The following is a 12251-nucleotide window of genomic DNA, read 5'->3' as shown; positions in this document are numbered from 1 at the left end:
ATGCAAAGGCTGCAGAAGTGAAATTCCATTTCCAAACTTGCACCCGCACAGCTGAGCTGCACAGGACAGGCTGCTGCTGGGACCCACAGCTCAGGGCACGTCCTGCACGGCCAGTGCTAGACACACCAGCAGCAGCAGCTGTGTGCAGGGTAAAGGATCAGTGGACGGGAAGCGGCCGCTTGCATCCAAAGCACAACCAAAGCACGTTTTCCAGAAGCAGCCTATCTTTGCTTTAGTTTTTACCTCCTCCTGGTGGCAGCTTGCTGGTGAGGCAATACAGCACTGCAGCCTCGCGTTGTTGCTTAGGGCAAGATGGAGAGTAGAAGGAACGCTCAGCATGCACGCATTCAGCCATCCCAGCTGGGCAGAATAACCCCGAGTCAATGTGGCTTCCATCGGTCCCATTACTCTGATGAGGATTTCACTCTTAATTTTACCAGAGCATTTCCAGAGGCACCAAGGATGCAGGGAGTTCATGCTGCTTTCCTTGCTGTGCTTCAGCCCCTCTGCTTTACCACATGTGCCAATGGAGCAGAGCCTACGGGGTCTTGTTGGGAGAAGGGTGAAGGCATCAGGGACGCGATCCTCCTCCCTTTCCAGCCTGGGATGCTGCAGAACACCGGGATCTCTGACTTGTTGCCATCCTGAGGTGCAGGTATCACAGGAATACGTCCATTAGAGAACAAAGCGCCCATTGCTGCCGAGATGAAAAACAATGGCTGTGATGATGCTTAACCAGAATGTAAATACAGCTAAATTATGGATATGGAAGTGTGAGACCGTGGAGAAAGATGATAATGGAATTATATATCAATGCTCAGCACAACTGTAAAAACTAATGTTTTATACATGTGTAATGTTAAATTAATTCATTCCAGTTCTTTCAGGCGAAGGTACATTAACTGCTCCATCTCAGCATAATCGTATTACCTCAGCGGGCTCTATGTAAGTCAGACTTCCAGGGTGGTAATTGCCATTTGATTAATCACAGGGAATTTAGAGGCATTACAGCTATTCCACTCGCAGCAGTGCCATTTGCCACAGTCCCACTACAGCAGGCTGACCCTCGCAGCCATGAGGATGATGCTGGGATGGCTCCACTTTGTGGCACGCAGTGAACTCACATGGCGAGGATGACAGAATCCCGGTGTAAATAGAGGCACAGCTTCCGCCGCGCAGAACTAGCCTAGAAATACAACCAGCCCTACGATGGCTCCTGGTGATGTTGAGGTTGTCCTCGATGAAGGAGGGAACGTGTCCCTTCTGACAACTAAGTCCACCAACCAGGGCAGGAGAGCCCTTCCCAGCGGCACCATGAGTTCAAACCGTGGTGCCACGGCACCTCCAAAAGGCTGCGAGATGCCTCCAGCAAAGACACTTCTCCAACAAGCACGCTTTGTGCTCAGCTGGATTCCTCTGGTCACAACACTGGTTGCTTTGCACCTTCCTCTTAATCCTCTTATTACCTCCCTGGCTTTGCTGCCTGCATGCCCCTTGTGAGCCACCTCTTTGTGGCCGGTCCCAGCTCAGAGCCCTTCCCATGCAGGATCCATCCTGGTGAGTGGCTGTAGTACAGCTGTGATGTGAGCACTCCCTGTGACCGCAGTGATGCTGTGCCCTGGGCATGAGCCTGCCCCTTGGTTGCTACCGTAGCTTCTGCTCCCACACAAAGGCAATAAAGAGCCCTGCTTGGAACTGAAAACAAAGATATCTCATGCAATAAACCGTAGCAATGAAAGAAAAGCAAAAAGCACAACAAAATAAAATGCGCAGCTACTTAAGTAACCGAGCTTTATTTAGAATCTTTGAAGTCATAAAATGTCTCATTTTACTGATATATGTAAACATACAATCAGGAGGTTTAATTGCTTTTCCCTTGCACAGAAATAAAGTTTTAAATAAACCAGAACACCTCGACCCAGACAAGCGTAATGCAGATTTAATTACCTAACTTGGTCCTGTACACAGAGCACACGCTTCTCCGCATGGTCACTGGTTTATCGATTAGTTGCAATATGATTTTTGGCAGTAATATATTCAAGACACAAAGTGCAGATTACAAGAAGCAGAAAATGTTATCTCATTCAGAGTAATGAGAAGTGCAAAATATCTCAGCCCATAAATTCTATTCTTTATGCATATGAACAGTATGTGCATAACAGGCTAATAAATAGCCACGTAAAACTTCATTGATTAAATGCAGCAACTTCTTAAAGTAGGAATGCAACGTCTAAAAAAACCCAAACCCATCAGAGGAACCATTACATTTTCTTCATAAGTCCTATGCCATATTTCTGAAGGTACCTCCCCACAGCTCACCTACCTGCATCCAACTTCCATGTGCCCCGGATACCCGTGCAGCCAAAGGCAGGTTGTCACACACATCTGGATGTAGCTTTGTGTCTATAGCCAAGGTCCCACTTGCAAAACCAGTAAGAATCCATTTGAAATGTTAAGTCTCTTCCAAGCACTACGAGCAGAACACCCACTCTGTGTTCCAGCAGGCTAAATGCACTTTGTGATTGCCTACAGTCAAAGAGAACTTCTACATCAACTAAAGAAACTCTTTTCAATGCAAGCTCATTGCAAGCAATCCCAGTTGCTCCTTTTGCTCTGTGCTCCTCTACCTAACATGGGGGAATACCCACCCCAGCTAAAACACACACACCAACAGTACTTTTACTTGTGCTACTTGGCCACTGAATTACACGTTTTCATTTCTCTTTCCATTTCTTTCTAGGGATTTTTCACATCAGATGAGCAGTTTTCACACACACACACACACTCACACACACACTCTGACTCTTCTCATTTTTTCCCCACTACATCATCATTATAAATTACACAAAACAGCCCAAATGAGACTGGGCTGCTTCCTTCAAAACCCTACTGTTCCTCTAGATAGGCAGATTAAAGCACAATGACTTGCATTGCCATTAATCTGCCTGCCAAATTCATTTGCTAAATCACCAAGGCCACGGTTGTACCATCGCTGCAGGAATGGCTGCCATGCGTAACCGAGTCACTACCGCTTGGCTGAGCGTGGCTGCATCCCACCTCCACTGCACAGGACAGCTGAGCTCATTCCAGAGAGCTCAAGGGCTGCACCCTGTGGCTGGGAACTCCTGCAGTGTGCTGTGCCCTGGGGAAGCAGGAGGCAGCAGCCGGCCCCAGGGAGGGCATTACTGCGACCTCTCACAGCCGCTTCCTGCAGCATCAGCTCCACACTGCCTGGCTGGTAACCCACAAAACTGAGCCCCAGAGCTCCCGAGAGCCACCCTCCTTATCCACAAAAGCCTCTTCCAGCACTACCCGACCCTGAGGGGGCTCCTGGAAATGAGGAACAGCGAGCTGGTTTGGATTAACTTCACCTGGCCTCCAAGACAGCGTGCGGAGGGACAGCCATCATTACCAGGACCACAGGATCACACTGCCAAGCAAACTTTTGTCTTCATTAAAGTGTCAGGACCAACAGTTATGCTGCCGCTTGGCACAACGACCCCTGCCTTTGTATGCAACATGCCCGGCACGTATCAGCATGTTTTTGCTTTAAAAACATAACCAGAACAGAACGAGATGCGTTGTTGTTCATGCTGCCTAAATATCTGAAAAGGCTCAAACGTTTCAAAGCCTGAAAAAATAAATTTCTCTCTCCCCTCGTTTATTTTTCACGCTAAAGGCTGCAAATTGACACATCACAGTAATTACCTCTGACTAACTTCCATAGACCTACCCAAAGAGATAAACACGAGAAGTTCACATTTGACTATCAGACTTACTGTGCTGAACACAAATAATTTCCCAGAGGAGAGTTTGATATTTCATCATTTGGAACAGTGGTAATTTAATTACATTGCTAATGTTTTCTGGCATACTTGAAAGGACAATTAGCATAAGTAAATCATGAGTGAGATGACAAGTCACTCAGCATTTATTTCTGCTCATCAGATGAGATTGGCTGATGATCTAAATTCTCCTTTGTGTGTGAACAGAGCCCAGGTTCAGCCATCGCATCTGGGGTTCAGACTAGTGGAGGTAAACTGACGTGTAAATAAAGTGAAACGGATCTTATTCTCCGAAGCCCGTTAATCAAAGTTGCCCAGAGAAAACTCAAAAGCCACCAGAAGTAGGGGAGGGCAGGGAGAAAGGCTGATCAGAGTGGAAGGTTAAACGAAGCTGGAGACGCACACTGCCCATCCTGGCAATGGGGTGAACGCTGATTAATTGTTGCCAGAGTTTGCTTTGCATCCGGCTCAGAGCTGAGCAGTATTATTATAGCTCTACCGATGCTCTAAAATAATTGCATTTATCTCTGCGAGTGCAAGGACATTCATGATAACACCGATAATGTCACAGTTCCTTTCTGGCGCTTCAGAATAGCTACAGCTTGCTCATGGGTAACACCTTCCAAAGCTTCCCCATTAACCGCTAAAATCTGATCGCCGCGCTTCAGTCTGCCATCGTCCGCAGCTGCTCCCTGCAAATGGCAAAAGGAAACGTTATTGGCTGGTAGCACGGAGCCCTCCTGTCTCTGTAATGCTGATGGATGAAATGAGGAGGGATGCAGCACTGGAAACCCCACAGCGACCAAGTGGGGGATGTGGAAAAGGAGGGAGCGTTTACACAGGGCCAAAATCTGCAGTGTTTGAAGTGTTGCCCTCTGCTGATTAACCAGCCCTGCAGGTCTGGGGCAGCATGGGCAGGCAACACACCTCCAGGAAAAGGAGAATCAGCTCCTTCCCTGAGAACAGGGCACAGTAACAACTAGTTCTGTGTTTTCTGGTCACTCAGAGACTTGTGTAAACAATACATATGTGGATCTGCACCTAGTACTGAGAAACGGGTTAAAATGTGGGAAGGGAGAAACAGAGCTCAGAGAGAGCCCCAGCTCTGGGATTAGGTTTAACTGAAGGCCCTGGGAAGCATCCACAGAGCTCTAGAAGTGGCTGTTCCCCTCCTGAGCTCCTGAATACGGCTCTTTTCCCTATATTCTCAGGCCCTGCCCAGAGGTCAGCTCATGATGACCCCCTTTGCCACCTGGCCCCATCAGTGGATCCTAGCTTCAGTTTGGGAACTTCTCAGCTGTGCTCACAGCTACAGATCTGTATATTTTAGCACCCGTTTAAAGACAAGGTGATTTATTTTTTATTTTTTATTTTATTTTTTTTTTTTTTCCCATTTTCTATCACCTACCCTGTTGGAAATGCAAGCAATTACAGGACAAACAACTTTCTGCAACTGACTTCCAAGTTCCTTTATGTTAACTCTCCCTAATCCCTACTGTTCCCCCCCACACACACCCCGGCCGTTTTCAGAACTACACCAGACATGACTCCATGAAAAGATCTTGCTGGCACATGCAGAGAGCAGCCCCAGCTGCACGGTGCTGTGTTTGCTGGTTCCTCAGCATGGGACCCATGCCCTCCCCTGATGCTCAGGGTCAGGGACCAGCTGGGACAGCAAGCAAACAGCACAGGGAGGGCAGTACCCAGGGAGAGCATGAGCACGGAGCTGGAAGCGAGGGAGGATAACTAAAGCCAGGACTGATGTGGAAGCCAATTCATCAACAAGCCACATGGGGTGGCGTTTCCTTCTTTCAGTGGCTTTTCTCATTGAGGTGACCATCTGGGCACAGGGCTTTGCAACTGAAGCTTGGCCACAAGGATACAGTATCTCTGCAACTGTCTCCAGCCGTGTACAGTGAGAAAAATGATGCCTCCATGCTTCTGGGAAGACACTGAGATTTGCAGATATAAAATATTCATAAGGCAGCTTTAATGTATAAAAACAAGTTTCCAAAGGACACAAAACAATTTTGCTGAGGTGAAGTGTCTTGTTTCAGCCATCAGTGCTGTGAAATATAAACCAAGAAGCCAGCTGTGCATTCTGGGTCTGCTCACATCCATGTACCTACTAGACAGTTCATTTTCCTTTAGATTCCACATAAGATTTAGCTTGGGTGACAGACATTTTAAAGATTATTAATAAAGAAAAAGGGAGAAAAAAAAAACAACACACAAAGATACCTTGGCAAATATAGTCTTGACATAAATGGGCAGGTCTCCATGGGGACTTCCATACCCCCCCACAATACTAAATCCCAGTCCATCAGAGCCTTTCTCCAAAGTAATAATCTTAGGCTGAGGTGCTCTGAAAACACAATAAATATCACTTAGAATAACACGGTCTGTCTGTCGGGACTTCCTGCAGAAGGAACACTTAACAGAGAGATTTATCTATCAAGACTTTCTCATGCAGTCACTAAGCACGATTCCTGTCCTGCTGCTGAAACATGCTCCTGAACAGCCCAGAGCTCACAAGCTGTTCCACATCCTTCAGCTCCTCCCTTTGAAGATACTTCTTTATAAAGAGCTCAGCAAGAGCACTTCTCTCTGATGCAGGAGTGCTGCTCCTCTAATCTGCACTTACTTAAAGGAGAGTTTGCAGTCTTACAGGCCAAGCTGTCATCCTTTGTCCCAGTAAGTGGTCACTGCAACAGCTTCCTCACAGCGTAACTTTATTTTGTGACTTCACTGAAATGAATCTGTCAGACAGCATGCAGCCAGGAGCGCTTGTCTTTACAGTCTCAGCTCTGTCATAAGCTCTTTGGGCTGTTCCTAACAACCTGCATCCCACCCACATCCCTGTACCTTGCAGCCCCAGCTATTCCAGAGCCCCTCACTCAGCGAGTGGAGGAAGAGCTCTGGTGGAACCTATCGTTTATCCACCTCAAGTCTGAAACAGGCATTTCTATACACGTAGAGAGAATTATTCTGGACTAAAGCTGTTTGGTGTCTTCCTAATTAAGACACAGCCCATGGTGACTCATATCTAGCAGCTTCCTTTGGACGCATATACCTGCTTAATTCTACTTCATATTTTCAAATTCAGATCTCCTTACTATTTTGATACGGGAAGAGAATACACATCCTTCTGTGAAAGGAGTAATTCTCCTTTGAGGGCAGCAATAAAAACAGTATCTCACACTGTAAGACTAGCGAATGCAGCATAAACAGCTCAACCTCTACGCTCATCCCTGAGATGGGGCAGTCACTTGCATCTCAGAATCTTAAAATAAATATAATGAATCAAAGAATGAAAATGAAGGACAGGATGAAGCTAAGGAACCAAATGAATTTCTAAATGACAACCGGAATGCTGTGAGCTGCCCTTAAAAGCACATGATGGAGAATGATGCACGGCCATGGAGGGCTGTCTCTAAGTTCTGTTACATACAGAGGTGCTACAGGTAGGAAAAAATAAATGACTTTCCAGAATCATAAAGCTGAAAAGGTTCAAAAAACAAAGAAAGTCCTTGGACGTGTTTTGAAAGATTAGTCTGTTACCATGTTTGATTTTAATACCTCTTCTCTTGGTCTGCTGATGACCAAGGAGGAAGCCAACAGACAAGGGCAGAACTATCACGTCAGCATAACGCGTTAGGAAAGATAAGATAAGGCAAGTGTTTGGAAATACATTTCGTCCTTATTTAGACAATCAGTATTTGTTACCAGGTAAAGACGGACACAGATCTGTGATCAGGTTGGAGAACGTCACAGTTACCATTTTAAAGGCGATGTAAATGAGAGAGAAAAGGAACGGGAGGAGGCCTCCTTCACCACCCTAGGCTTTTCCCTCGCATGGGGCATAGAAATGTATCTGTTACACACTAATACAAACTTACTCGGGATCTTCAGAAGCACGCTCAGAAGAAGAGTTGACGTTACATCCTGCAGACATGCTCTCCAGTTGGGTAGCGATGGCACTGATGTTGGTATCGGCCACGACCTGAACAGGAGAAGGCAATGAAGTACTGTGCATGCTCACTTAATGCTAAAACACTTAGATAATTACATGGAAAACAGCTAATATCAGATTTCAAACAAGTCCTATACTCTCATACTTCCTACTACTTCAACGCTTTCAAGTAATAGTGTTAAAAATGACTATTAGTAACTAACCCATCTACCTGTGGGTCAAACACTGACTCTGCTCTGTAGCTTTCTATTGCATTTACAGAACTAGGACTCAGGTGCTGAGCAGGAGGATACAAAACTAGCTGCGGATGTACTGAGGGCAGCGACCTGAACACTGAGGGCTGGGTTCTGCTGTTCATTGAGCTCAGCCCCACTGGGAAATAGCTTGCAGAACACAGGACCAATGGGACTCACGAAAGACAGCAAGAAGACCCACTCCAGATCTTTTTTTTCCCAACCTATCACTGTAAGTTGATTTTCTATTCTTTGATTTTTCGGGAAAACATTTGAGGAAACCATTTAGAAGCATTTGGGATTTTAAGTCTCCACAGCTAGAAGGACAATTAGCTAAGGACTGCCTGCAGCCGTTATCCCATAACTCCATCTACATCTGACGAGCTACTCGATACTCATCTCTGCTTGATGTCTATTGTACAGGAGCTTGGCTCAGTGACAGTGACAAATACCCACTAAGTTCCTTTTCAGTACGTCCTCTAGCTATCTGCGGCCTTATTTTATCAAAATTAACACGTGCTTTTTCCATTCCTTGCTGGGATCAGAGCTAAAGGGAAACACACCTTTCTTAAACAACAACAAAAAAAGCCCACATTTCATAAATCCCCCGTTCTAAATGAATGCTCACAATTCCTCCCCGATACCGTTTCTGCCTTTCTAATCACTTGGAGCCTAGAGAGGGTGGTAGCGTTGTCTAGGAATAAAGCTTAGCACTCGTGCAAATTTCGCATCCCAGGTCTCAGGTTCAGTGATGGGGTCCCATGGAGGAGGCGGCTGCACCTGGCTCAGGCAGCAGAGGCACTGAAGCTTTCCTTCCCGACGCAGTAGGGGAAAGAGTGCCAGCCAGTATTTGTCGTATTTTGTTGTTAAATAAAACAGGGTAAAATAAATCTATATTCAAAAAATCTTCAGTTGGCAGTAAGAACGTATCAGAGTTCAACAACCTTGTAAAAAAACAACTCCCCTTATCTCATTACTACACCTGCCGAAAAGAAATTAAATTAAACCAAAGCATCAAAACAGCCGGAAGGGATGATTGTTCCCCTGAGACCCTAATCTCCCATTTGCAAACAGCATTTGCAAACTCCTTTACCATCCTTCCCAGGACGTACCCATAATAAGCCTTTCCACACCACTGAACGCAATTATCTGACCTTTCAAAGCAGTTTGCCATGAAGTGGTCTAACCTGATAATAAATAGAATTACTTAATGACACATCAGTCACGATTATCGCATTGATAGGATTATTCCATTTAGATTGTGCTCATCGAAAAGCCGCCCGGCAATTGAGAAGTACCTGCAGTTGGCACATGGTGCAAACATAGCATCCTACTTACAGCACGGCTGCTGCACTACTCTACTGCTGCTGTTAAAATACAGCCTCCCGTCACCGATTTTTGACAGAGGAAAACAGACCCCATTCTATCAGAGAAAAGAGCGGTATCATCTGTAAAAGTATTCAACACATTTTGAGCTAGACGGCAAAAACGTGGAAGAAAAACTGTCAGCTGACAAAAGCCAAGACGTTTCCAGAACAACCTCTTTGTTTATGTGAGCGAACAACTGACAGCGTGCTTCATCAGGAATATTTTTAAATACATGATGAGGTGGAATACGCTGTATTACAGCTTTCAAGATGAGCAATTTTGGGTTCCGCTGCAAGCTTTCATTTTCTATTCAGGGAATACTGTTGACATGAAAAGTGAAATTACTCAACGTTAGTAACAATATGATAACTATAATTTAACAGAAAATCCTCAGCTGGTGTATATCTGGGTAGTTCCTTTGACTTCAATGGGACTACACAAATACACCATCTGCTCTGGAACTGGCTCATCACTTACCAGGTCAGCAGTTCACGGACAGACAAAGAATAAGCAGTCTAAGTTTATTATCATTCCATTTTTCTTTCTTTGTTTGTTTTTTCTCTCACTTTTTTCTGTTTTTTTTATAGCCACATTTATGTTGTAATGAAAGCAAGAAGCCTGAGACAATCCCTCAAGATGCGTTCAAACCCAACATGCTGCGATGATAAAATTACAGTAGATTCTACTCTTCAGCTTGTTTTCCAGTTGTTACAATAATTTGGCATCTTAAATTCTCCCTGGCATGTATTTCTCCAGTTTCTTTGCGTAAACATAAAAATACACTCAAGATGAACACGCTGGCAAGCAGCAATCAGAACCCAAGTGGCAGAACACGGCTTCCTTTCAGCAAGCATATACGTGCAGCAGTGATAAACCCCTTCTTCTCCCTCAAGTGTTATTGTAGACTATATATAGAATGTATGTATAGAATTGTAGATAGTCAGTTTTAGATGGCACCGTGTTAATGACGATGCTATCATTTTTGCTGATTGCTGTGAGCATCCTTCCTTTTCTCCCCTTCAAGAACAAGAAAATCAGCAATGCAGACAGTTTGGTCGCAGTCCAGTAGCACGCACGCACACATAACAGACACAGTTTCTTGTTCTTAGCTAACTTCAAGTTAAAAAAACAACAACAAAAACTTGGAAGCTTGTTGATTTACCACGTGTAGCAACAAGTTATTCTGTTCTCTTTGTTACGCTTTTATATACCGGTGCTCGCAGCCTGTACAAGTGGCAATAAAGAATTTTTTGAATGAAAATTATTTCTTGCTTTCATTCCGTGTAATTCCCATCAGCGAGCACCCTGCAATCCTGTGATGCCTTGTGCCAGTGACGCTTAGGGTGTTTTTTTTTCCCCAAATGCCATTTATCTACCCTCATGCAGCTGCATGTTCCATTTATCACCATACCTGCAGGATAATGCTCCCATAAGCATTCTTTAGTAGATTAACAGCATCTGCATGAGACAGCCCATCCAAAGGTTGCCCATTAAGACTGACAATCCGATCTCCAACCTAGAAGTACAACAGTAATGGAAAATTACTAGCATTAAGGAAAATTAAAATTAAGAATGCTTAAAATTCCTCATGAACTTGGCACTGCACAGTCATGCTTCTCTCTTGCAAGATCGTTTCTGTGAGAATCCTACACTGCTAGCGATCATTTACCATTCGTCAGAGGGAGCAAAACACAGAATTTGCTTTTAAATAACAATGTGATCAGAGAGACAAAGGTGGGCTGTATCTTATTGTTTCCATTTGCAAACAGATAGGGTAAGATGGACTGCTTTTCTCCCATCCAAAAAGGATTCATGGGTGTCGATATGTGCAGACGAGTTCGTATTCTCATAGATTATGTAAGCACAAGATGAAAGCAGACACTTCTGGTATTAACCTAATTAACCAACATTATTTCTTCTCTTTATACTGATCAGCTGATCCCGACCTTGATGCTTAGTGCTATTATGTATTTCCATTAGAGACAGAGAACGAACATAGAAGTGGTCACAATAGTGAATCTCACGGGCCAAAGTTTTCCTGTGCATCTGCATAATAAATTCCTTGCAGTATTCCTTACTCCCTGAAACTCCCAAACTGATAAATGATCACTGTGGTCATTCCTAGAAATCCACATGAATCTGATGCAACTATTTTATGTTTGCAATTCTTTATAAGGCCCTTGGCATCAAACAAGCAACCTCTGGTCTGGTTTCTGCCTTGCCTGAGCTCTAACTGAAGCCCAGGCTGCAGTCTCCAGAATGCCTGTGGTTTCTAGGCAGCTTGTTGCTGCTTTCTCCCACTGCAGATCTTCCAGTTTATTTCTTTCTGCTCAGACAGACTCAAGGACTACTTACAAATGTTCTTTTCCTTAACGTTTCTCTTGCATGTAGGCAACCACTGAGACTGCCTCGAGTTTCAATAAAGTCAAAAGGGGAAGATGTGGGCAGGGCTTGTTAGTTTGTTTTAAAAGCGAGACAGGGTAGTCTGTGGGATATACAGAAGTGCCTGAGGCTCCTTCTCTGAGAGAGACACACAGCAGATGGAAAAGAAGGCACTGAGAGGACACTTCTACTCACTCTGAGTCTTTGGGTCCGTGCTGCCACACCACTGGCCTGAATCATAGCAATGAAGATGGGAATATCTCCCAATGGACTCCCCTTCCCTCCTGCTATGCTGATACCAAGAGCATCATTTGGTCCCTAAAACAAAGCAAAAAAGCATTTGTGATTGGAGCCACTAAGAGAGGCCAACGTTTAAGGTACAGGAATAATAATCCATTTGATTTATGTGCCATGGTGAAAATAACAGATAGGTCTGACATGCACACGCACCCCCACGCACACAGGAATACGTTCAGGAGCCTACTGCAAACATAAATGATGCAATTTTAC

The 12251-nt window shown here is 44.6% G+C and overlaps 1 protein-coding gene across 6 annotated transcripts in view; it reads right to left on the bottom strand.

Moving 5' to 3' along the window:
• Window positions 1-1762: 1762 nt before the first annotated feature.
• Window positions 1763-12251, bottom strand: part of PATJ (PATJ crumbs cell polarity complex component) — a 136608-nt gene continuing 126119 nt past the window's right edge. For 2 of the 6 annotated variants that reach the window (XM_072343695.1, XM_072343696.1), the window contains exons 41-45: window positions 11937-12059; window positions 10771-10875; window positions 7685-7788; window positions 6027-6150; window positions 1763-4477 (exon numbers count right to left, since the gene is read on the bottom strand). In XM_072343695.1, coding sequence (XP_072199796.1) covers window positions 4331-4477; window positions 6027-6150; window positions 7685-7788; window positions 10771-10875; window positions 11937-12059 — 603 coding nt within the window. In that variant the 3' untranslated portion in view covers window positions 1763-4330. The remainder of the gene's footprint in view (window positions 4478-6026; window positions 6151-7684; window positions 7789-10770; window positions 10876-11936; window positions 12060-12251) is intronic. The other 4 variants (XM_072343697.1, XM_072343700.1, XM_072343698.1 and 1 more) reach the window with 3 other exon arrangements.

The sequence above is a fragment of the Excalfactoria chinensis genome, chromosome 8 (assembly GCF_039878825.1).
Source record: "Excalfactoria chinensis isolate bCotChi1 chromosome 8, bCotChi1.hap2, whole genome shotgun sequence".
NCBI classification, from domain to species: domain Eukaryota; kingdom Metazoa; phylum Chordata; class Aves; order Galliformes; family Phasianidae; genus Excalfactoria; species Excalfactoria chinensis.
This window is presented reverse-complemented; position numbering and strand designations above follow the sequence as displayed.